This window comes from Calypte anna, chromosome 3 (genome assembly GCF_003957555.1).
Source record: "Calypte anna isolate BGI_N300 chromosome 3, bCalAnn1_v1.p, whole genome shotgun sequence".
Taxonomy (NCBI): Eukaryota; Metazoa; Chordata; class Aves; order Apodiformes; family Trochilidae; genus Calypte; species Calypte anna.
The window spans coordinates 48,996,610-49,022,944 of record NC_044246.1 but is presented as its reverse complement, the minus strand read 5'-3'; the positions used below and the strand labels follow the sequence as shown (position 1 = coordinate 49,022,944).

Here is a 26,335-nt window from a genome sequence, read left to right as displayed (position 1 = left end):
ACCTGTGCTGCATGAACATGGCAGGATCCTGTGGATTGGCTTGGCACAGCTGTAGTTGTCATGAAGAGTTAATGCAATTGGGAATTGGGAATGAGATCCCTGCAGATCTGTCACCTTCTGCTGGGAAGTCTAGGAAGGGTCAGTGCCACAGGGAAGCCATTGCCAGCCCAGAAAAAGTGGCTGTCATCACTGTCCACTGGCTCCTTCCCACCTGGTTAACCAGGGTAGCCTGGTATTTATTCACATTTCTGGCATTTAGTGGCTTGGTGACTTTATCAGCTCTCAAAGTGCAATTGGAAAGCTGAGTCTTGGCTCTAAGGCTGTGCCCTAGGTGTGAAATTCCCAGTGGTAATTACAAAGGTGAAGTCCTGGGGGGATGGGGTGAGCTAGATGTGTACTCCTGATAAGTCCCCAGGGGTAAGCCAGCTTTCACAGGATCTCTGTCATGTAGCCTTCATTGTGGTGCATTTCCATTTATTTTTTTTTTTTACTGCTGCATGTCCGATTGGAAATGGTTCTGGTTTTGTAGGAGACGGATGTGTTTTGGTGACCAAGCTGCCTGTGTGTAATTTTTATTTTATTTTGTATTTATATATACTCAAATTACATTTGTAATATATTTATATAATAATTAATATTTATGTGTATCTATTTTATCACCATTTTTTGAGCCATATTAGAAATTGCATGGTTAGAAAAGCTTGCTACCTAATGCAGTGCCCACTAGAATAAGCCTGTAGGAAAGGTAGGTGATCAGTCTCTTCTTGTCAGAGGTGTTTAAGATGGCTTTAGATCAATTCTAACTTTTCTTTCACGGGCATGAAGCACTGACTGGTCACACAGAACTACCTGTATATGGAAATAAAATTGTGATCATCTGAGTATCTTGGATGTCTGGGGCAAGAAACCTTCCTCTCATAATAGTGCCCTTCAGCAAGGAGCTACTCTGGGTTTCCATGACCCAAGTGGGTTTGGTCTGGGCTTCAGTTTGGCCTAGAAAATGAGACATGCAATTTCTATTTCTAAGTGATCAATGATAATCAGCTTCAACAACACAAGGACCCATATGCTAAGATTGGTTCCCACCCAGGCTGCAGAACTGCAGGAAAATTTTCCTGTTTTTCTGTTTCTGTTCTGAAGCAAGGCTTCCCCACAGTTTTTCCTGCAATATAGTTTTTATCCCCAAATCCATGTCTGTGCCCAAGAATAAGCAGGGAACTTCCATTGCTAACTTCCAAGTTTGCAGAAGCTGCTGAAGGGTTGTCCTGCACTAGGGCAGCGGTATCTGCTATGCCCAGGATCTTCAGAAGGGATGTGGGTTCCATGTGAAAAGTCTTATTTGCTGCAAGATTTACCTTTTAAAGAATTTCAGTCTCTTGCGAGCAGTGACCTGCATAGCTACAGGCAGTGATTACTGAACTGAAGGACGTCCTACTTTGTCTACCAAATTGGTCACTGGCATTTCTTGTCATGGTAATTTCTGTTAAAGGTGAAATTGGGGGAAGGCTGCATTTTATTGCAGATTAAATGTGTCTGATTTACATGGATTTTTTTTTCCCACCCTCTCAGATCTGCTGAACTTGCAAATATATTCATATTCCTGTGGCAAATTTGCTTGACTTTCTGCTGCTTGCAACTGTTCCAAAGCCTTCATGTGTCACATCATACTTCAGTTGTCTGGGTTTGGTGAAGACATAAGCCCAAACTAAACATTTGAAATCCCTGTCAGATATGCTGAGTTTTTAAGTGAGCTCATCCCAGAGTGAAGATTTGTGCAAACGTATCTGAAGGCTAGGCTCTGTTTTAGGGCATTTTAGCCATCTGAAACGAAGATGATAGCTGAACATTGGTGGAAGTCTTGTATGTCTAGAAATATTTCAACTGCCCGGATTATAAGAAAACCCAATCCTGCCAACTAATTGAGTATATAATTTAGGGATTTAACATGAAGGAAATGACTGGGTAAGTGTTGTAACTAACATGTTCAGGTTCTTCATTAAACTGGATGTTTGTAGCAAATCAATTGCTAGGACTTGTATCGGTCAAATCTTTGCACATCCCTTTGTAGCACAGAACTGAGGCAGAGAATCGCAGCTAGGCAGGGCTGCTCAGAGCTCCCCGAGGTACACTGTAGAAACTGTGAAGTAACACACAGATGCCAATATTTATTTCTAGCCCTAAATACTGCAGCAGGACAGGAATCTGTGTTTCATGCCTTTCCTTCAGACAGGGACTGATGAGTTGAATACAGTCGGAAGCGAAAGACATGCTTCAGTGACCACACATGTTGTCTGTTAATTTTATTACACTTAAACTACCTAACTTTGCCTCCATGCTTTTTAATTTTTTTTGACCAGATGACGCATAGCAAACCCATGAGAGAAAGTTTTGCAAAAGGTTCTTGAATAGTTTTGCCTATGCAGGTTAAACTTCAAAAGCACCCAGGAACTTGAAGAAAGCATTCAAACTTTTCACTCCCATTCTCTCCCCATCTGATATTAAAAAAAAAAGCAAAACAAAACAAAAATGCAAAACAACAAATCACAAAGCTAGGTATTAGATTTGAGGAAAACTTCAAAGGAAGTTCTTGAGAAGGACTTTCTTCTCAATGAATAAGAATGAAATTAAATCTAACATAGTTTTGTGTTTTCCCTGTTCTAAGGGGCTGTTCAGGACAGTGTAGCAGCTCCTTCTTGTCTGCTGTATAATCTGTTACCCTTGCTCCAGATGAAACAAGGACTAAGAAGTTTTTCATTGTTAGAAAAATAACTGAATTGTGATAATCCCATAGTTACTGAAGAAACATTTTGTTGCAAATTCTGCTCTCTCCTTCAAAAAGCTCTGAAAACCATGTCTTCAAAAATTTTCTAGAAATTTACGTTTTCTCTGAAAATCATGTCTTCAAAATTTCCAGAAATTTACGTTTTCTAGTTATGGGGTTTGGTACTTATGAAGATACAGAAGGCAAGTTAAAAGACCACAGGATAAAGTATTTCTGCCAAGATCGCCAGTGTTGATACAGCTGAAAAAGTAAACGTTTAAATTGGATTTGGCTCCTCACTGAAATAACTGTGAAAATTCACAACTCTGAGCTATTGCTTCAGGGTTTTTGCAGTCTGTTCTCATTTTCTCTTTAGATTGTGTTTGTACTGTGGTTTTGAAATGTGTGTATAAGGAACTTTCAAACAGAAATCTTTAGGCTCTGGAGTGTGGGGGGTTTTTTGGGGGTTTTTTTGTTTGTTGGTTGTTTTTTTTTGTTTGTTTGTTTGTTTGAAAAAAGGTGCAATCGTGGTGCACTTTCTGTGGCTCTGAAATTGTGAAGTAAACAAAGCTTGTAAGTAGATATTTTCACGTGGGACAGTAAGGTATTCTGAATACCCCGGGGGTGATTTGTTGCTAGAGTTAGAACAGTAAAATGATTTGTGGGATGTCCATAACAGGTGTGAATCCCCATAGCTCTGGAAATGCAGCTGTTTCTGCTAGCACAGGAGCTGTCCCCTTGGTGTTTCTGCATTGCATGTCTCAAATAAGCCCAATACCTCAGACCATCCCGAAGTTTCATAAGCATGTTGTAACCATGTAGTAGTTGCAGGCTCCCATTCCAAATATTTTTTCTGTCTAAGAGCCCTGTTCAAATTGACTGTGGGTTTTGCCATTAACTTCTGTGGAAAGTAGAGCAATAAAAAAGACTATGGACAGAGATGAAAGTGGTGATAAAAAGCCAGAACAATGGTAGGCTTTCATTCCTGAGCTCTTTATCATCTGTTTTGTTATTTCCTCCTTTTTCTTAATTTCTTTTATCTTTCTGTTTTCTGTTGGATGCATGCTTTGTCTATTAAAGTGGATGAAATGCTACCTAAGTTAAAGAGAAGTGGTGAAGAAAATGAAATTACAGATTTGCAATGTGATTCACAAACCCCTGGTTGCCTGTTCCCTGTACTGAACTACTCTTTGGTGATAGCCCAGTGCAGGACATGGGGTTTGGTATATACACCCCTTCTGCTTGGAGTCTGAATTTCATGTTAGAATTCATTGAAAGAGCATTTGGTTACTAGCAGCTCTGAAGGTGTTTTTGTACCTTTTTAAATTGAATTGAAGAGTATTAAGTATCAGCTATTAAATATTGGGATATGACAATGACCGTTTTTTCTTATGTGAAAATTAATTATATTAATTAAATAGATAGGTTTGGGAAAACCTGTGCCAAATATAAGCCATTGGCCTCTGTTAACTTTAGAAGCTGTGGTGAAGGAGGTTGACTAAAATAAATACGGTGCTTCATAATCTATTTTGCTTTTCTTGCAAGAAATCAAATCTGGAATTTCATTTGGAAATTTATGGCTGGGGCTGGCAGGTAGCAATTGTTTTCCCATTGTCATTGTCCAAGTGAAATGGCATAATGACTCCAAAGATGAAGATGATTTAATAGATATTAGGCAAACAATTCCTCTCCCAACCCAAAATCAAGGATTAGTCTGCCTTCCAGCAGTCTTGAGATCCGGTACAACAAGAATAAGGCTGTGGCCTGGCATGCAGAAGCAGAGGGTGACATGCCTGATGTGAGTATCATGCCTGATGGGGTGCTTTGGGGAGGCAGGCCTTACTCCTAACTCAGTTTTGAACATGTAGTTTCATTCACATTCTGCACCTGGTCAGCACCAAAAGGAATTCTGGCCCTACTGGCCTCCGTGATAGCCTGCACGTAATCAAGGAAGGCACGTGAGCCTAAAATTGCTTGCTGCTCAAAAAAATGCATCTAGCTGAATCCTCGCTTTTCTTTCATTGGAGAAAACACTAGAGGGATGGTGACCACTCATGCTTGTGACTTTTGATGTGGAGTCTAAGGTCGCAATGGCCAGAAGAGCCCATGTTAGCACAAAAGACCTTGTACACTTGCTGCTGGAATGAGGGAACCCTGGGCTGAGAGCCTCCTTTGTTGAAAGAGAACTACTGTAGCCAAACCAATATTAACCAGTCTCGTAGCTGTGCTGAATGCCCCACTGTTTCACTTAGAAAGAAGCTTAAAGAATAAGGCCCTTCAGTTTTGGAGGGGAACAGTACAGTTGAGCAGACAGGCAGGCAATTGCTGTGGCATAGTCTAAGGGCCACATTTGTAGCTTTTCAAAGGTCTTGTGAAAGATGTGGCATTACTGAGTGGCCTTTCCAGGAGTTAACTGGAAACACTGATAATTCCATGTTCAGTCAAGTTTTGTTTGTTCATAAAAAACAGGAGCTGGAACTCAGGCCCAGTTACGCATACATGACAAACTTACACTGGACAGGGTCAGTTGTCTCTTTGACAGGTAACTGGTAGAATACATGATACTGCACTGGTTTTAGTGAAGTTGTGTTAGGGTTTGTTGGGCAGGGATCAGGAAGTTATAAGTATGATTTCTCACTTTTTAATGGTTTTGAATAGTTGTTATGTGTAGTTCCAAATGGCACTGTGTTGGAATCACATTTGTTGTCCCTTGCAGAGGCTGCAAACATCTCTGCCTCAGATATAGTTTAAATGGCCAGGCACATATCTCTGAGGATAGTTTTGGTTTTGGGGGTAGTTTCTTTGTTTTCTTGTATGTTTTAGTTCTATCAAAATGGAGTTCTCAGGTGTAATAGCTGGAAAATTAAATACCAAAGAGCGTGAAGAAAGCATGGTGTCAAGGTACAAAATATATCTATATTACCACAGCGCTCTAATCACGAGCATGGGGTGCCATTATGCCTGCAAAGATTAAACAGAACAGAGTTGTTACAAAGAGATTTCAGAGTTTATCTGAACTAAATAATATGCTGACTGCCCAGATTTTTCTGAGAAAAAACCCATATGGTTTAATAAAGATACTTAAAATGAACTTAATGGCTTAGAAAACTCTTCAGAAAATCAGCCAGTGGGCAGAGCCCACTTCTCAGATAATCTAAACCAAGGCAGCCCTGTTAAGGGCAATGAAACTGCACAACAGTATAATGCCAAGAAATTCACTGGTGGCATTTTGTCTCTCAAACCCAGGTCTGTTCTTTCGTTCTTCTCAAGTAATGATGTTTATTTGGTTTCAGCTTTTCCATACTGAATGTCATATGTTGGGTTCAGCCTTCCAAAAAGAAAAAAAAAAAAAAAACAAACCAGAAAAACCTCAGAACTCCAGGTCTTAGTGCTCATTTTGTCCAGGAATTGTTTTCAGTTTTTGAAAATACATTCTGATTAGGATTTGTTTCCAGGAAAAAAGGAAAGTGAAAACATGACTTTCTCATCTGCACTAAGTATGGTTTGCTGTGGATAACAAATAATTCTGCATTTAGTTTAGTGTCTTTCCACAGTTATTTTGAGGGAAATGAGGCTTACTCTGGTAGTGCAAGTTCCCTTTTTTGCAAGGGGTGTTTCTCCTATCAGCTTTTTTGGGTTCTCTGGCAGTATAAAGAAATTGTGGATGTGACTGCACTTTGATTACAGCTGAATATGACTAATAGTCATTGTGGAATGGCAGTCAAGTAGGGTTCCAAATAAATAAGGAAGGTATCTGGGAACATAAGATGTTGGTTGAGTGTTGACCTTATGACTCCTGCATGGGGAGTTCAGTAATTAGAGTTACTGTACCTTTAAATGCTCAGTGACTTCATGTTGTGCTCTCAGAGGTGAATTGCACCCTGTTCCCTCTCTGTGTCTTCACAGGCTACATTCACCTTGTAGGGTGCAATTGTGTTTCTTCCTCATGATCTCATCTGATAATATTAAGGTGTGTTTCATTAGAGCTCAAGGAAGTAACTTTAGAAAATGTGCAATGTCCATAGATAGTTTACTGGCTGTTCCCTAGGTGTTGTCTTGGCCACTGTCACTTCTTGAGGTGTGCTGATAATCCAGCAGCCTCCAAGAGCAGATGATATGCTTGTTGTACCTGGACATGATTGTTCATAGCTAAGTCCTTACAGAAGGAAATCACAGAGCAAGACATAGAAGTTACGGCACATTTTTCCATAAATCTATTGCTCACATTTTGTTAAATGCTTCTCTGTCTCTTGCCTCTCTTCACCTGAAACAAGTATGTTAATAATGATTCCTGATACTATAAAATCCCCATGATACAACTCCATATTTATTGAAATGTTTGCTCCTACTAGCTACACTAATATTTGCCAATACCTTGATGCTAATGGTGCTCGGTGCCACTTGAAAGACTCTTATGTGTCCTCTGTGCCTGGGGCCTTGCTGCAGGGGCTTCTTTTCTAAATAAAAGCAGTTGCAAGTTGTCCTGGAGAACAGACAACACTTAGGGACACCTAATATGCAAAATCTTTAGTTGGGCAGCACGTTCTGGCAGTAGCATCCTCTGTGGGGATGGAGAGTGGTTGGTTCTTCACTGGCTACAGGAGAGCTCCTGGGTATGCCAGGGCTGGGGCCAGCACCTGCCAGTTGTAGCATCACAGAATGGAACAGCAGCTCAGAAGGGACTTTCTGTTTATGACTAAAATGGCTGAACAGGGTGGTGGCATCTCCACAGTGCCCGTTTCAATGGGCTGGATACAGGCCTGTCCTTTACCTCTCCTGCTGTCTCTGGGAGCATGGCTGATCCCAACCAGTTTGCAGCAGTTTCAGGTGTAAGTTTGTGAACCACCTAAAGCCAGAACACCTTTTGTTTTCTGTGCTGCACAGTTGAGCTCTCCCGTCAGGTTTAGCTGCTGTTGCCAAGTTTGAAAACATTTCCCTGGCACCAGCTGTAGGTCACTGTAGACTTAATATTCACTTAATACACTTAATAATAAGTGTATTTAGTGACCTTCTTCTTATGCATGAACGTCTTGTATGTTTGAGTTAGGCTGAAATGTGCCCGTAAGTTAGTCTTTGCTCAAATAGCCTGTTCACATATGTAAGGCAAATAATTTTGTGCCATAATTCTGTGCTTAGCCAATTCCCGAATTATTTTAAAATGAAATTATTAGCACATCAACAGGCACTCGGGATCATTAATCAGTCACTTAGCTTGCAGATGTTACTGTACTCTTGAGTTTCCTTTATTAATTGCGTATTTCATAGTCACAACGCAGTTTCACATTTTGAGGGATTGCAAAGCCCAGAACACAGAGCCCACCTGTTTAAGGAGGCATCAGCGAAATTACTTTGGTATCAAGAGTTTGGGTGCTTATTATATTGATTTTGCTGAGCTGATGATTTTTGACACTTAGTTTTCACAGTGTGCTAAAAATTAAAGTAAAAGAAGGTAAATTATTGGGAGCTCTCATGGATAGCTTCAACAGAAGCGCTGCACCTTTGTACCCGTGTAGAGCTTTTCAGTTTGCATAGATGTCTTGCACAATCAGTACAATTCACAAGTCTGCTTTTAAGACTAGAAAAACAAGTGATATTTCTGGCTGGATGAAGATAATTATTTAAGGTGTTCAGAGCGTAGTTATACCTGGCTAAATCTGAAATTCCTTCAGATTTGTGTTACCTTTTAAATCTCGGAGAGATCTTCAAGAATTTAAAACAAAAGAGGATTTTTTGGTTTGGTTTGTTTTTTTTTCTGGTACAGCTTTGAAAGTTACGACGTGGGCAGTAAATACTGTACTGAAAAGGTATCTTTTTTTTTCCTCTGCTTTTGCATAACTCCAAAGGCGAAAATGATTTTTCTTAAACATGACACATTGTCCCATAAAAGCAGATCCGTAATTGACCTTTGGATTGGAGTCAAACAGACCAACAGGAAAATCTTGAGGTGAGGAATTAGAATGTATGTGCAACTTGTTTGTACCTCAGAAGTCCCAAGAAAGAAGGTATGACGTGGAAAGAATATTACTATTATTTAAATTACCACATGGATTTCTTAAAAAAGAACTCTAATATACGCACTCATATGTATGTGAAAGTTTACATTGTGGTTCAGTTTTTTGGAGCTCTTCTTAAGCAAGCGAACAGGTGAAGGCATCAGTTCTGCCTGTCTCAAAAGACAACAGCTCCAGGACTTCAGCTGGAGCTCTGCATGATAGGTTTGTAGATTAGAGCCAGAGAAGATTAGGGATTTTTCCTCTAATACTTCTTATTAGCAGTTTGTTTCAAATCTCATTAAAATTCATTAATTTTTAAAACTCCCTTATTAAAAATAACTGCATATTAGAAATGCCATGATTCCTTTAGTTCCATAAGTAATTTTTATTGAAATCTCCAGTATTTTTATTGCTGTTACTCATTCAGCTTTCACCTTTGGGATTTAGCTGAGATCTCAGGCTTGCTGAGCCATGGCCTGGCTTACTTGTGGCGTTATTGCTTTTATTCAACAACCTGTCAGTACAGCATAGAGCGTCTGACTCTACAGCATGCAATTAACAGTAGTAAAATGTTGTGTGACCATGGAAACTGGGTGAACTCAACACAGCAAGCCTAGGAAATCAGCTATTATTAATCCCTGATCAGAACAGTGGTTGTTTGAATACATGTTCTTCCATTTAAAGTATTTCTTTGATAATGAAAATTGTAATTTAGCACCAATTAATTATAATGATAGCATCACTTAGAAATGAGATTTAATATTTTGAAAGGATTAAATGCATTCATCATAGATTTATTTATTTTCAATTTATGCTTTTCTGTCATTAAAGCAAAATTAAATTTAAACATGAAACCAACAAAGCTTTGGCATTTCTTTCATGTACTATTCTTTCTGATTGTAATGAGTTTTTAAAGAAGCATGGTCAAAACATACCACAGCTTTGACTTGCCATGTGATGTCTCAACTTGTGACTCAATTGAGAAAAAAGTTCCCACAGCTCTCTGAAATCCCTCGATAGGATTCCATAGGAATATACCACTTCAACCTTCTGGTCTATTCTTGTTTAAGCTTGATAAAATTAATACAGTCACAGAATACTTCAGGTATAAAAAGGAGTATATTTGGTCCAGCACATCATTTGTCCTGTTGAGATTTGAATCCTTAAGTATGGAGATCCCACAGCCTCTTGGGGGGAGGGGGAGAAGGAATATAGTGTCTGAAAACCCTCACATTGACAGTTTTCTTGATATCCCATCAGAATTTCTCGTGTCATTCATCCCACCTTGCACCATCAGCAGATTTCCTCCCAGTGGGGTGGTTCATTTTGCTATTTTCATGGTGAGTGCTGAGTCCTGAGTCCTGATGCCCATCCCTTAGTGACTCATCTCTGCTGAGCAGTTACAATTTTGTATTTCAAAATACCCAGATAAGGAGGATCCCAGTCTGGTCACATAGCTGGATTGTAGAAATAGTTAGTTAGTAATCTTGTGTGGGAACTGTTGCATTACCTGCAGCTTCAAAGAAGAGGGAGGAGTGCTGAAAGGAAAAGAAAACAACAGAAATAAATAAAAACCAAACAGAACACCTCCCTCTTCCTACCCTTGTTTTTCCTCCTTTAGACAACTGTGAATCCACTGTAAAAACTTTCATTCTGCTGGGTTTGCTGAACACAGGAAGAAATAAGACTGAGCTTGCATGTACCTGGTATGTTCTCTGCCTGTGCCAAGCCTTGCCCTCACCTGTGCTGGTTAGCTTTGGGCAAGGATGGAAAATAACAAGTGCCCCTCACCACCTACCCCCCAGCCACACACATTCACCAAATAAAACCCAAAACAAAAACAAAAAAACAAAAACAACAACAACAAAAAACAAAAAACCCCCCAAAAAACAACAAAAAAACCCACAAAAACAAAACAAAACAAAAAAAAAACCACAAGGAAGAAAGAAAGAAAATACACCCTGGCACTTCCCTGCATTATGCTTGGAATGTTTTTTAAAGGAAACTCCAAAGACCCCACAAGATTGCATGTACTTGAAATAGTGCAGTGACCTCAGGTTTTCATTGTTCTTCTGTGGGAATTTCAGTCAGTGTCCTGGGACAGGCCGATGCTTTTTCCATGCTCCTTTTCATGTAGGGATTTGTCTCTTATGCAAAGAGAAAAAATTGCAACAACTGTAAATCTCTTAATGTCAAATCAGCCCTAAGGCATTTGTGTCCTTTTATGTTAAATGCCTACAGCACTGAAGTATTTTCAATGTTGTTTTTGAAGGATGTCAATTTGAACATACTGTATGCCCATTAGGCCATAAAGTTATTCCATTATACAATTTTATTTTGGTTATTCTGTTAAAAAAATTGTTTTGTAACATCTTTCTCCTAATACATTTTGGATATCAGGCCTTGCTCCTCTTGAACGTTATTCTTGTAGTGAGCTTCAATAACATGAGCAGTTATATCGAAACCAGGGCAGATGATGGTGTTTAAAGCTTAAGATGGGCGTAGGTGTTTGAACCTAGAAGTGTTAAACCATTTCAGTTATCCACTAGAAACATTGCATTTCAGTACCTGCTTTGCCTTTCATATAGAAAAACAAGAAGTCAGCCGGTATCCGAGAGCACCAGGAAAAAAAATTGAGTGCTTAATTTTTATGAAATGGGCTGTGTAGTGTTTTGCATTCATGAGCTGGTCTGATGTGGGAGATATTTACACAATTTTGCATTCCAGTTTTCCTGAAGTTAAACAAGTGCAGGGAGAACCAAGCACATATTTTCTGTAAGTGTGCTTAAATGTGTCATCTTTGTCTTCTGCTTGGGAAAAAAAGTAAAGGTAAAAGTAAAAAAAAAGGCTGAGTTCTTCCACCAGTTTAATCTGTTAAACCCAAGTGACTTTTACATTTCATTTATCTGCTGAGGGAGACTGTGCAGCAACTTTTTGCAGATGAACATAATCATTCATCTACATGAATCTGAAGCTGGCTTTCAGGGGGTTTATTTTTGTATTGCTGACACCAAAATGTCATAAACTCTGTGTAAAAATAAAGACGATGAAGGGACCTGCCTTTCCACACCCTGTAATGCTTGGCTAGCTACCGAACATTGTTCTGTGCATCATTTTATTGTTGTGTGTGAGGTTTAGTGACATCAAAGAGAGAAAGCAGCAGAATTGTTTTTTCCACATGCTGCATTATGTAGCTTTCCCTTTTGTCTTTTCAGCGCATTTTCAGCGGTGAAAGTAATCACATGCTGTAATGTTCAGCAGAGAAGAGTAGATATTTAACAGGATTTAGAAGCTGGCCAGTGCTTCCTAGCAAAGAGAATGGGTTGCTGAACACACCCCTGGCTTGTGAACAATAGTCTCTATATAGCAGAGTCGCGAAAGCAGTGAGGATTTTGCTCCTAATGAAAATCACCAACTCAACACAACATGACATAAATCACCTTGTTTTGTTGTCTTTCACATTCAAGTTCTTGTCTAAATCATGTTTGAGCATGTAAGAGCTTTGACATAATCTCACAATTTTTATGGGGAAGTCACACCACAGGTTACTTTGTGCCATAAAATAACCATAGCAAATGCATCGCACATCAAAACCATCAGCTGCAGTCATTCCTCCACATTAAGCTGTCTATGAGGCAGTAAAAATGGAGATGCCTTTTTTAAAAAAGTTCACCTGTTGTTTCCAAGCCCTGGACCCATATGGATCATGTTCTCTGTATAAGATGTATGTTTGTCTTTCTGCAGGTTTCATTCTAGGTTGTTGCTTGCCTCTGCACGCATGTGTTATGTACATATGTCTTATATATTAAGCTCTTTTATTTTTTTTCATTTTCATCAACTGTTTTCAGTCCTGATCCTGTTATTTGTAGATAGAGAAAAGCAGCATCCATTGTTCAGTTTTATTGTGTTACTGCTAAAGGGTAGGTAGTTATGGGACACTTAAATGGTAAGAGAAAGTAATTTTATTTCCTAATAGTCCTCCTTCTGACTTGGTGTTCCTTTCTCCTTTCATCATTTTCTTCCCTGTTGATTGATTCCAGTGTATTTTAATTTATACTCTCTGTGCCTGCTTATCCATTGCTCTCTCTGGGCTTATTATTGCCACGCATACTAATAATGGCATGTACTGGGACCATATGAAAAGGCCATCATTTTGTGAATGATTGTCTGAGCAGATGTTTCCCTCCTCAGCTGATCCAGTACAGACACACAGAGGTGCTTTTTTCATGTTCAGTATTGGTCTTCTGTTACTGTAACAAATAGGGAAGATTATCGCAGCACATGCATTCATGTTGTTGCCTGATATAATCTTGTTTGATGACAGCAATCTGGTCCCAGAACTTGATCTGCTGTTCTCTCAGGCATCTTTCTCAACTGAAAAACTTTCAGGCATGGCTGGAATTTGTGAAACTAAAAATATTACTGGTGATTTAACTCCATATCCTCATGCCTGTGAGAATACAGAGTGATATACTGCACTCTGAAACACTACAGTAATGGTAAGGTTGTCCTGTGAAAGAAAGCTCTGTTTTCTCTGTGCATGGTTAACCCCCACCATGATCTAGGGAATTCTGGGAACCTGTGGATATTGGATATCAGCAGAAGTGGTGAGCCTGGAGCAACGCTCAGCTGATCTCTGAGTCAGTGCATTTAGCAACACTTCATGTAGGGTGTGCGCAGGCTGCCTGTGTTGCTATAGTGAAAAAATAATAATTTTAAGCCAGAAAAATTGCTTTCGACATGGAAGTCTGCAGGAGACAAAGCTTTTGGAGTTTGCTATTAAAACTCATCTTTCATTTTCCTTTCTTGAGGTATCCACCCAAAACAGGGATCCACAAACACTGACCACGCATAGAGTAAGCTGATCAGTGGGGAAGATTTCGGTGCCTCTGAAGGCTGGGCTGTCCCAGGGCAGCTGGGCACATGGTGCCCCTTTCACCTTCCCTTTTGTGCTCTAATTTCTCTGTTTCCTTCAGTAGCATTTCAGTTCCTTTGACAGCACCCCTGTCGCTGATTATCTGAGGCCTTGGCAGGAGCTCTTGGACTCCTGAGTTGTTTTACCTGTGCTGGGCTGGCAGCAAGCGGGTGCCAAAATATTTGCTATTCATTTTGAAACAGATTCAAGGTCAGTTTGTTGAAAATGTGGTTTGACCGGTATGGAAAGGAAGGAGCACATGGTCTTCAAGCTGTTTTTAGAAAACAGGCGGCCGCCCAGGTAACCTTTGCCACGGCCACAGTGAGTGCTGCGGTCATGCGAAAGGTCCCAGGGCTGCTGACACTTTCTGGCATGTGGGAGCAGTGCAGGGGTCATGGAGGCCCACGTTCCTCTCAGCTGGCTCCCACTGCCATGCGTTTTCCAGGGCAGTTATTAAGACAAATTCTTCATTCTTCTGGCACAGCCCTATTGAGTTCAGTCAGCCGAGCTGAGTGTGTGACAGAGGGAGGGTGGTGTGCGTGACCTTCCCTCACGCTGTCCTGCTCTGGGGATTCACTCACTGACACACTGGTCTTTTAGAAAGTTGACTGCAATTTTGTCAGGACTTTTTCTCATCCAATTAGTAGAAGAAGAAGTGAGTCTTCTCAAGCGGGGAAGGGGATAGATAACTGTTTGTGATCTCGTCCAGTCCTGGTTTATGTGAATTTCAGTGTACAAACTCCAGTTTATTTACTGAATTCCTAAACAAAGTCAGTCCTCAATTTATCATGCTCACCAAGCTGGAGCTTGCAGTCTGCTGTATGCTGGTAGTGTTGTTGTGGGGGCTTCCGCATAGAGGAAATTTCCTTCCCAGTGTTGCTTCAAGATAAGTTGGATTCTCTATTATCAATACTGCTGTTAGAGTGGTTTCCGTTTTCCTGCCGTGCATGTTTTGCATGTTGCGCATTTCTCTTTACCCTTGGGAAACAAATGTTTTCACAAGCTGTAGGACACTTGGAGCTCCACCCATATCCTCTAGTTTAATTAATCTTCAAAATCTAGAACTATGTTTTTGAAAGTATGAAGGACATTTGTAAAAACAATCATATAAGATTCATAATTAGTGCTTCAGGACCCGACACTGATGTTAAATCCCTAGTATCATTAGTCATGGATGCACCTGGCCATTAGTATTCCATTTTTTACACAGCACTGCATATTTAAAGAAGTCATAGTTGTGTGCTTAGAGAAGCTGTCATAGCCGTAAGTATTGATTTTCTGTATGGATGTTTCTTTCTCTGAAATATTTAACCAAAATCCATCGTTTTTTTCCCGTACATGTTTTAACCTGAACCCCCAGACCAAAAAAAAAAAAAAAAAAAAAATTTATCAGTTTGAAGGGGTTGGTAACAGCATTGCAAAAACCTGCAGTCATTGTGAAACACCATGTAGAAATAATCAGGAGAGGTTTTAACATGACCAGCACCAGCCACGCAACTTTGCAGATGGGCTTGGTTTTTTCCCACGTTGTGGGAGTGCAGGAGTGAAGCCGTGAGGGGGTAAGGACTGCTGAGCCTGATCCCTTCTGGTGTTCCTCTCACTAATCTTGTCAGCAGGGAATTAGAGCTGAGCTCTGCCTCTGCCAAGGGCCTGATTAAGAGTGGCCTTCCTGGGTGACCACCCCATTAGGGTACTGAAAGAACTGCTGTGTCTCTCTGGTGGCATTTTTCTCAGATAAGTCACTGGTAGTCCCTAAATGCTGGCAGTGAGCAGGTTGGGGCCTGGCTCTCCCAAGGTGCCACAGGGTTTTCCCACGGGGCTGAGGGCTGCACTGGGCAGCCAGGCATCTCACAGCTTTTGGATGTTCTTGCTGAGGAGACAGGGGAAGAAAATGAGGAGGAGAGATGGGAAGAAAATGAAAGCCATGAATGGCTACAGCAATGAAGTTGCTCAAATGCATGTGAAGAACTGACAGTAGGCTCTGTCGGTAGTAGCGCCCATGTAGTGGTATGACAAGGGGCAACAGTTTCAGACTGAAAGGGGAGATTTAGATGAGACACTAGGAAGAAATTCTATCCTGTGAAGGGAGTGAGCCACTGGCCCAGGTTGCCCAGAGAAGCTGTGGCTACCGCCTACCTGGAAGTGTTCATGGTCAGGTTGGATGGGACTTGGGAGCAATCTGGTCTAGAGGGACGTGTCCTTGCCCATGGCAGGGGATTGTGACTGGGTGATCTTTAAGGTCCCAAATAAGGGCCGATTCTTTATGGAATTAGTGCTAAAACCCTTGCAGCTGTGGTATGGTTAGAGATTTTTACACAATTTTGTCTTGTGGAGCAAGCAGGGAGGAGGCTGGCGCCACAGAGGATGGGTGGGGATCAGGTGAGAGGAGCGAAGATGAGAGTGAGTGCAGGGCGGATGCAGAGGTGAGGAGCCAGAAAACCCAACCCAGCCCTTTGGCCTTGCATGTAGGCAGGAAATGGAGGACCACAGAGAGTGAGGCAGGGGAAAATAGGAAGGCACAGGAGGAGAGAAAGCAACTGCATCTTACACTAAACTAAAGAAAAAGCATGTAACAGCACCAAGCATCAGCTACTGAAGCACAGAGGAACTTCAGCTAGATGAGGAGGCTGTGGTCCTGTCCTCTCCCTCACTGATAACGCATGCTCTTAAGGCTGCAAAAGCTACAGATGAGAAAAGGAAACACTAGAACTTTCTCAGGGCATTTTACCTTAATCCCTACTGCCTGAAGAATGTGCTTTCACCCCCTCTTTTAGACCCAGCAGTCATCCAGGGGTAGGAAAGCTGTTTTGGGGCACATTGGTGCCATCCACTGGAGGGACCCCCTCTTCCCATGCCCCAGGAAGAGATGCCTGAAGCCAGCTGATTTGTTGACTTCCTTTCAACAATAGCAGATCCTAGGCTGGTATCAGTTAACACAGTGGCACCAAAGTTTTCACAGCCTGACTTGGCATGTCACTGTGTTTCCCATGTAATGTCCATAATCTTGTTCATTATTTGGTTCTGACCCTTCCTCTTCTTTTACTAAAACCATGTGGGTATTTTTTTTTCCCAACCATTGCTTTTATTGTGATACCAGATTTGGTGAATTGTTGATAACCTTAACTTTTGAGCAAAGATGTTTCAGTGGATGGCTTCATTATGATATTTGATAGCTTTTTTGGTTTACATAGTATGTTGTATGTCCAACTCTATTTTTAGGATCCCATCCATCCCTATTTCTCTTCTGAATGAATTGTAACCACAGGGATCTCTGAATGCTGTGCTTCTGTATAGAGACTACAGTGATTAAATAAACAAACTTGCTGAGTTGTTTTTGGGCCTGTTCAAGCTGGTGAAGAGGGATGTGGGGATTTTCTTTAAAAATCAGCAGCTATGGCAAGGTTTTTATTCTGTGACTCATTTCAAAAAATGCTTTAACTAAGAGCATGGATTACTAGACAAGCAGACACACAGATACAGTATTCCCAGGAACTTGCTATAAATAGTTCATAAAATATATATTTAATGTTAGCAGACACTATATTTAAATGATTACTTGCATAGACAGTTGTTTCCACTAGGCAGATAAATTGGGGTTTTTCTGGGTTGGCCCAAGACTGAACAAGCTGTGTTGTTATACCACTGGTCTGATTTGCAGCATGGTTAGGAGATGCTGCAGATGCAGTTTTTTATTTTTGTAGTGTTGCCTTCCTGGGGTAAGATTTGGGGTTTTTGATGAACTGGCCATTTTCCTGTTGGCACGGTGCTCACGAGTGATGCACAGAGCAGTCGTGTGCTGCTGACACTGTGATGTCCTGGAAATAAAGGGCTCATGCAGCACTGGTGGGAAGAGCAGACAGGCTGAGGTTTGTGCAGCTGGGGGGTGGTGGGAGCACATGCTGCTGCTTTCAAGATGCTGCAGTTGGCTCCTCTGTGTGCACTGGAAAGCAAGCAACACATTACTGCTGATTTCCTGTTTGCTTCCTGTATCTTAGCAGTCCTCTGCTCTGTACAGCATGAGGATAAGCAGTAGTAACTCAAACTGTCAGTTCGTTGGAAGCCTGTTGCTATTTTGTCACAAAAAGCAACTTTCTACAACTTTCCAAGCTCTATTTTCTTAATTTCACACCTTACAGGTAGGTAAAAACTGTTACAAACCAATTAGCTTTGGTTATGTCTTGCCACATGGTCGGGTAGCAATAATAAATTCAGAAATACATGGGAGGGAGGAACTGAAATCTTAGGGTGGAGTTTATGAAATTGGGCAAACTGCCACTGAAATTCTGGTCTGTCCTCCCACTCCTTGTCAGGTTCCTCCTCCTTACCACCATTCTTTTACCATCTTTTGTAACTTCACTTGTTTCCTAGCTTTCTGTCCTCTTCAGCCTTACTTTCTTCATCATTCCATGTCACCAAGACCAAGCTTTTTCTGCAATCTCCGAGGTCCTGCAGGTGCAGAGGCTGTAACTGGTTTCGAACGTGCTGGGATTGTGTCCTCCCCACGCTGCTGTGCCAGGAAGGGGACACAGATATAAACTCTTGTGTTGATCTGCACCGTCATTAGCATTTTCTGTGTTTCAAACAATGATATTTCAGAGCCTGACATGTTATGTTTTGGTTTAGGGTTTAGCAGTCTTCATGTCCAGTTGCTTAATGTGCCAACAACTTTAAAGAGACTGAAGGGAGGTGTAATGGTCACTGTTTGGAAAAGCAAACTGCTTTCGTTTGTAGGTGTAATTATGGGCTCGGGAGTCCAAGTTGGAGCACCTGTGTTTGGACCAATTTGGTCTGCAGTAGTTCCCTGTTCAGTAAAGTGAGTTTTTGTGAACAAGGAAGGGCTTTATCCAAAGCCCTTGGCAAAAGAATTTAACCACAAAGATGTATGACCTTTTCTGACTGAGAGTTGTGGGCTTGGCAAATAGCTGTTGAGGAGTTTTTGAATTAATGTGGGTTGGAGTGAGCCTGTGCATTGAAGGAGCTCCCATAGCCAATGTTTTCATGTATAACAGCTGTGAAAGACTTTGGGGAACCGAAAGTGGAAAGAACCTATTTTTCTCTGCCTTTAAATAAATGCAAGTCTATTTCAAACACGTAGTTATGGAAAAGTTCATCTTGACATTGTGTAAACACAGTTACAAACATCAGATGTGCGAGTAAATATTGTAATGGGAAGGGAAAAGAATAAATAGGAAGCTTTGGTGCCTGCTCTCTTTTGTACCTGTCTTAATTCAAGGTGACTTCTAGTATTTCAGGGGATCTGTTATAGGTTTGTGTGTGAATTTGAGAGCAGAAATTGGCCCATTCTTCCAGCTGTGGAAGATAACTCTTGATCATATTACTGGACAGTTGTACAGTTTTATCAGTCAAAAAAAGCTTTTACAGTGTAGCTCTACAACAGACCTCTTTACATCTTGAGAGAGCTGCTTATCTGAGCAACAAGGAAGTCTACAATCTATACTTCTGCTTCCCAGTAAAATTCCCACTGATACATAAAATGTTATAAAATAGGAGGAAAGGTGGATATTCAGTGAAAAGTCCCAGTTTCTTCAATGATTCTGCAAAGAAGGCAAACTGTACCTTTATTTAATATTACACATGTTTGAACATCACATTTCACATGAACTGTGATTTATTTTGAGTAACATTGTGTTGTTTTCCTAACAGATGAACGTGAGGCAGTTCAGAAGAAGACTTTCACAAAGTGGGTTAATTCCCACTTGGCACGCGTATCCTGCAGAATCACAGATTTGTATGCTGACCTTCGTGATGGAAGGATGCTCATCAAGCTTCTGGAGGTTCTTTCAGGAGAGAGACTTGTAGGTGTTAATATTTGTTGTGGGGTTTTTGGCTTGATTGGGGGTTTTTTTGGTGAATCCTTGGCTCAACTGATGTACAGCAAAACAGTACTGAGGGTTTAGTTTTACATATTAAAGGAAAAAAAAAGTCTATTGATTCAGCTGGATCCAGACACCATTGCATTTTCTTCCTATTGTTTTCAGTAGGAATTGGAGGAGGTGTCCTTCAAAGATTCCTTGCTGGAGAGTTGCTGCATGCTTCCAGCAGCAAACTCCCTGCTCCTGAACCTGACAGGCACAGAGCACTGAGTGTTCTCCAGCCCCTTAGACCATCTCGGTAATGATGAATTAGATGTGCTGAGGAATTTTCCTGGACGCTGTGGCCAGCTGGTCCATTTTTGTGCTGGTAAATACAAGCTCTGGATGCAGGTGGCTGTGTGCAGGCTGCCCACCGGCCCAAGGCCTGGAACATCCCCTCTCTCTTCTCTGGAATGTGCTGGAGAGTTGTGGAAGAGAGCTGGCTGGAGAGGGCCATGTCCACCCTTGGCAGCATCACAGCAGTTTAGACTGTGGTGTTAGTTGCACCTCACTGCTCAGGAATGCTCTTGGGTGCACTTGGTTTTATGAGGATAGGTTTGCATTTTCTTTGGTTAGGAGGAGTAGCTACAATTAATTAAAATATATGGGGCAAATTATTTCTTTGAGTATGCTGAGAGAGCCCCCTTGGTACCAGCGCAATGGAGTGTGAGTGGTAAGTAAGTAAACCTCCATAGTGAAAAACTGCTGCTTCGTGACAGGAAAGTTGGGATGTCAGGAAATGGCTGGGTATCAGTTTTTCATTCCATTCCTTAAATGACAGCTGTGCTCTTAACTACCTAATTTAAAGCAATCTTTTCAAACAAATACGGGTCTTTAGCTAAGACCTAAGGCTACATTACTGTGTAATCACTTGTCATCAAGCACTCCTATTAATGGGAGCTCCATGGCTTAAGACTCTGGTTAATGAATTGAACATATGGCCCACAGTGTAGTGTCTGCACAGTAGGACAGGAGAGAGAGCTTTCTAAATGCATCTGTGAGGGTAAGAAAACTGCCGTGTGTGGATGGAGGGAACTCATCTCAATGTTTGTCAACTACAGCTTGCTCAAAACACGTTTCTCTCTATGCCAAATCATTTCCTTCTGTGAGGTATTAGGCTTGACGTGTTCACTGCTGGTAGCAGACATTATTCATGCAGGGATAACTGAGCCCAACATGCCCCATTGTTTGAGGATCCAGACAGCAGCTATGGCACCTCTGTTTAAGTCTCCGTATCTGCCTGCCAAAATTTGACTTTCAATGTCAAACAGCAGTGGTGAAGCCTAGACCAGTCGTGTGACTCTTGCTGCATGATTCATTTACATTTTTCTCTCCAGGTTTTGAAAAATGCAAACATCTTACGCAGCTCATGGGGTGGGGAGGGTACAGGAGCCACCGGGTGAGAATCCTGGATCTACGCTTGCATCAGCATTTGCGTATCGACCTGGCAGCTGCCTGCACCACCACAAATTCTTTTTGTAGCTTCCTTATCTCAGGATGGATGGCAGCAGTCTCTGTTTGAACAGTACATTCCACCACACCTTCCTCTGCAAACATGCATACAGATAACGCATCACACTAAACCTTGGGACAGTTACACACACCAAGAAATATTCCAGGAGGATTGGCACGTAGCATTCACTTGCTGATGTACTCCAGCCTTTTGGACTTTAACTTAGCTGATACTGGTTAGGATGTCACATCTCCATGATAGCCAAGCAGAAATCATACACAGTAAGCTTAAAATCAAGACAAGAACTATTAAATGGTAAGAAAGCAGTAAACAAAGTGGAAGCTACCCTAGACAATTATATTAATATAATGTACTTACTGATGCAGTAGAACAAGCAGGAATTGTTTTCTCACTGTTAAAACCAGGATTCACATTCTGGAGCTAGAGCCATACACCCATGGGACAGCCTGGGATTTAGGATACTAATCAGGGAAGCAGGACTGCTCTTTGTCCTCTGTAAGTTGTGCAGTCTCATTTGCACAAACTGCATTTTATCAAAACGCTGTTGTGATTTTTGATAATGAAAACCCTGTCCTTGAAGGTGTGCTGGAGAAACTCAAAATGAGTGTCCTATAAGGGCAACATCTGCATCTCCCTTGCTTGATTCCTAATCCTAGTGTTTAGTCCAGACCTTACACATAAGATCCTCTGTACAGCACAATATTTGGAAATAAAATGATAGCATGCAATAGCCTCGCTAAGCAGAGTGGAAAGAATCCAGACAGTATCAAAAGACATTTGTAGTTTTGTTTGCACACACTATTAACCAGCTTCTCCCAAACTGCAAAAATAAAGCTGAGAATTGTTTTCAGGATAAAGTTAAGCATTTAACTCAATTTCTTCCGTAACTATAACAAGGATTAGTAAATTCCTTACAGATCCTGGGTGCTCAAAAGTCAAACTGTTTAAACAGATTCTGTGTAGTAAGTTCTGTCACGTTTTCTGTTGGAAAAGGGAAGATTTTTTTATGTAAAACAAATTTTCCTGTTAACATGCATGTCAAGACTGAGTTTAGAATGTGAGTGGGAGCAGGGGGTCCCAGGAATCAAATAAAGTCTTTGTCATGAATGGTATTTGCCTGGTCACCTTGATGCTGGAGCATCACACACTTGTACAGGCTGCTGTTTCTAGGGACCATAATATGGCTTCAGCGGAATGCAGTCTTCCCCTTGAATGCAGTCTATGGTGAGGATTTTCCATGGCCAGTTAATTACCTTCACTGCAGAAAACAAGGAAATTATGTCAATTAGTAGCTTGGCAGAGTACCTTTGGTGCCATCTCAGGGAGCACTGAACAGGCTGTTCACCTGGAATCCTTATTGCAGAACAAAGTTGCTTGAATTTGGTTCGGTTTTACAGCAGACTTCTGTATGCTGGTGTTACATTCATGGCTTTTTTCATTTGCACTGGGACTTCATAAAATTGTGTTATAAAGGAAAAGGCTGATCTTTGTATTGTTTTTACTTTCTTTTCATATGAAGAAGTTGTTTGGAGTAAGTATCTTCTGTTATCTTCATACTATTTATTCTACTTCAACTGACCAAAGAGAGCAATGATGTTTCTTTCAAGAGGAGTTTTATTGAGGCAGCTTATGGTCCAAATCCTTTTTGGAGCATATTTACAGATACACTCTGGAGCACTTACTAGCAATTCCCTCTGTTGCCTGCATGTGCCAGTTTGTTTCATATCTTTATCTTTGAAGAATCTTCTTAAGTGTGGAATAACTTGTACTGGAAAAAAAAAGCATCTTGGGAAAATGGAACAGGTGTGGCATGAACTTAACAAAATAATTTGTCTTCCAGCTAGTTAATGAATATAGTAGATAGGAAAAATTCAGGAAATAAGCAGGCAAAAGACTTTGAAAGGCAGATTAAATTGGTGCCCAGAGTGTGCAGTTTAGGTCAAGGGCACTGTCATTTAAACCATGAGTTTAACACGTGCTATGGTTATCCTTGCGTAAATGTGCTGTGGAATGCAAAGGAGCCGTTTTGTCTATGAAATCTGAAGTACAATTGCATGCAGTATTGCTGGCTGGGAATGGGCAATGTGGTGACTCAGCTGCCTAGATTGAAGAATTAATAACCACTAGTGTTTTTCCTTCCATTTACAGTAATACATGTTTTTCTTCTCCCTTTTACATTCTAGCCGAAACCAACTAAAGGAAGGATGCGCATCCATTGCCTGGAGAATGTTGATAAAGCCCTCCAGTTCCTGAAAGAGCAGAGGGTGCACCTAGAAAACATGGGATCTCATGATATTGTGGATGGGAATCACAGGCTGACCCTTGGTCTTATTTGGACTATTATCCTGAGATTCCAGGTAAAGATGTACACATACATAGATGTACACATGTTGGAGTTCTCCATGCTTGTTTGTAATACTGTGCTTTGTAAGAGTGGAGTGCACTCAAGCCCTCCAAAATGATGGGAGTGAAAAGTGTTTAACATCTGGCAGGACATGCTTCAGAGCTAAGGGAGAGGATAAACTAGTCTTCGTGATGCTGCTGATCTGTAGTCACAGCCAGTGGGAGTTTTCTGTGTGGAACTTCATATGGTTTTATTTTAAAACTACTAATAAATATGAAGCTCCAGTTGTAGACCTAGAAGGAACTGCTGCCTTCAGCTGCTCTTCACCTTTGTGGTAATTATCAGTAACCTGGCTAGCTTGGCACTGAAGCAGCTTAAGGGTGCCCACAGGAATTATTTTGGTGTTACAGCTTAAGGCTGAGATTTCATGTTTTTCAGGAAGTTGCAGGTTGTTCTTTGCCCTCAGTTAAAAAGGTCCTTTTGCAGAAAGGATAACAAATTTATAAAACAAATATATTATTGATAACAAAAAACATAGTAATAAATATGTAATCGATTTAACAACCTCTTAATTTTGGTGTTGCTCAGTGTTTTCTTAATATGTGAAAGTGTTTATCTAATTTGCAAAGGCAGCAGTGAAACGCCACTGAAGCTACAATACTCTTTTTAAAAATCAGTCAACTATATCTATAAAATGAGATATTTGTCCATATAAAGTAAAAAACATTTTCCTTTTTCCTTCCTCCTTTAATTTTTTTGTTTCCTCTTTTGAAAAACTGGAGAATGACCTAGAATTTGGAATATATAGCTGTGATTCTGCTAAGGGCAAACACTATTTAATACTATTTCTTCCCAAACCTGACATTCCTGCTTCTCCCTTTCCTGAAGGAGACACCTTGCTGGGTGACACCATAACACTATGTAGGGAAAGGTTTGCACTGACAGTTGAGAAAAAAATTTCCTGTGAAATTTAAACTGTTTTGTCAGTGGACTAAACAAAGAGTAATCCTCCAGTAAAAAATAAGGGCAGATGAAACTTACTTCTGACATGAATGGACTTAAGTGAGGAAGAGTGTTCACCTACTTCTAGCCCGGCATAGATTTCCTTTCTTACATATATTTTGATATTTGATATTTAATCTTTTTTTAAAAAGGCAAACAATATGTTTTCTCAGGGAAATATTTAAACCTTCTATGTTCATTTTAGATCCAAGACATCAGTGTTGAAACTGAGGACAACAAGGAGAAGAAATCTGCTAAAGATGCTTTGCTTTTGTGGTGCCAGATGAAGACAGCTGGGTGAGTATGGCTTAAGTGATTATCTCTAAAGCTCCTAGAACATTCTGAGTTTTCATTGAAATAATTTTAAATGGGCCTACACATATCTCTCTCGAATGGATTCAACCAAGAGAGTTGATGAGTTGATGTTTACAAGTAAGAAAATTCTGAATTGATTATATTAATGCTGTGTGATAAACATACCAATCTGATAATCATTAATATATAGTAATATACTGACTCTTTTTCACCCTACTCTGAAAAAATAATGATGCTTCCTATGTTTGCCACCAACTTCACCCTCTTCCCAAAAATATGGGAATATTCCCAGAATATCTTTCTCTGACATTACCCTTCTTGCATGATTAAATATCTATTTGTAAAGATTCATTATGTTTCCTCCATGAAAACTGGATGCCCTGTGATAACTTGGGGCAATTCAACATTATTCTAGAGGTACTTCATCTTCTCCTTATAAGAAGTTAGGACTTTACCTTATTTCTGAAAGTAGTTCATGTGCAGCCTGAAATTTTTTGAGACTTCACCAAGCAAATTAATTTTGCATCTGTGTACCCATGAGGCACAAAGGTTCATGTAGGTTTTGTTTAAAAGTCAGTGACTTGAAGTTCTTAAAGATGCTCTGGGACAGCAGACAATTTCAAGGAAAATTTCATGTATCATTTGCTTTTCTGGTGGCCCCTGCAGCCATCAGGTTTTACTCCTCTTTGTTCCTCCTACTGTTCCTGCTCTGCTCTTGAACTTGATAGTCTGAATACCTGAAAATAATTCTTTCGCAGCAGCTAAATCAGGAGCAGGCCTTATACTTGTAGGGATGTGAAACCTCACAGGCTGCAGATTGGGCAGCAAGTTATGAAATCGTACCATTAAGTGATTACTTGGAGTTCATTTAGAGACTTTGTCTGGAATGGATATAAATTCTGTGGAGTTTACAAGAGTAGACACAAGAGTAGATGAGGTGTACTTATTTCTAGAGTCAGTCTCTAATTAGAGAGCAGTGATAATGGATTGTCCATCGTGGAATGGTAATATTCCACCCTTAGGTTTACAATAAATGAATCTATCCTGTAACCAGCTTTTAGTGACAGCAGGGATGCTGTTTTGATTGTACTCTCTTTTTTGTTTTTTGTTCTGTCAGTTACCCCAACGTCAACATTCACAACTTTACAACCAGCTGGAGGGATGGGATGGCTTTCAATGCACTAATACACAAGCACAGGTATGTGTGGGTAAATGTCTTTATGGATTTTGAAAGTTTGGACTGTTACAGTGGGCACTGGATTTTGCAGTAACTTTGAAGCTTGATTTTAAAATCTGTGGAGAGAGCTGAGGATTCCTGAGTTTTGCAGCAATTTGCCTTGCTTTAGAGCTTTACAGTTCTCAGGGTCACTATCAGCTCATCTGGGTGGCAGCTTCACACACCACAAGTCAAAACAGGTTGTGTTTGGTTCCAAGAGAATAAATTAAACACAGTTGTGTTGATTTGTGACTGATCAGGTTGAAAGAAAAGTTTTTGTACCTTATTGAGTAACCCATGATTGTGTCTGGTCACCTAAAATTTGGGGATGGGAGGAGTGCATGACAAACCAGCAGCCTGGAGGGGAAAAAAGCCTGGTGCTATACTTTGCCATGGCTGGGGCTGCTGCTCAGGTGGCAGCTTGCACACTTGGATGGCCATG

General features: G+C 40.7%; 1 protein-coding gene across 6 annotated transcripts in view; it reads left to right on the top strand.

Annotated features, from left to right (window-relative positions):
• The window catches only part of SPTBN1 (spectrin beta, non-erythrocytic 1), a 128,935-nt gene that overhangs the window by 57,974 nt on the left and 44,626 nt on the right, over nt 1–26,335 (top strand). For all 6 annotated transcript variants that reach the window (XM_030446678.1, XM_030446681.1, XM_030446679.1 and 3 more), the window contains 4 exons: nt 19,334–19,485; nt 23,200–23,373; nt 24,568–24,659; nt 25,795–25,875. In XM_030446678.1, coding sequence (XP_030302538.1) covers nt 19,334–19,485; nt 23,200–23,373; nt 24,568–24,659; nt 25,795–25,875 — 499 coding nt within the window. The remainder of the gene's footprint in view (nt 1–19,333; nt 19,486–23,199; nt 23,374–24,567; nt 24,660–25,794; nt 25,876–26,335) is intronic.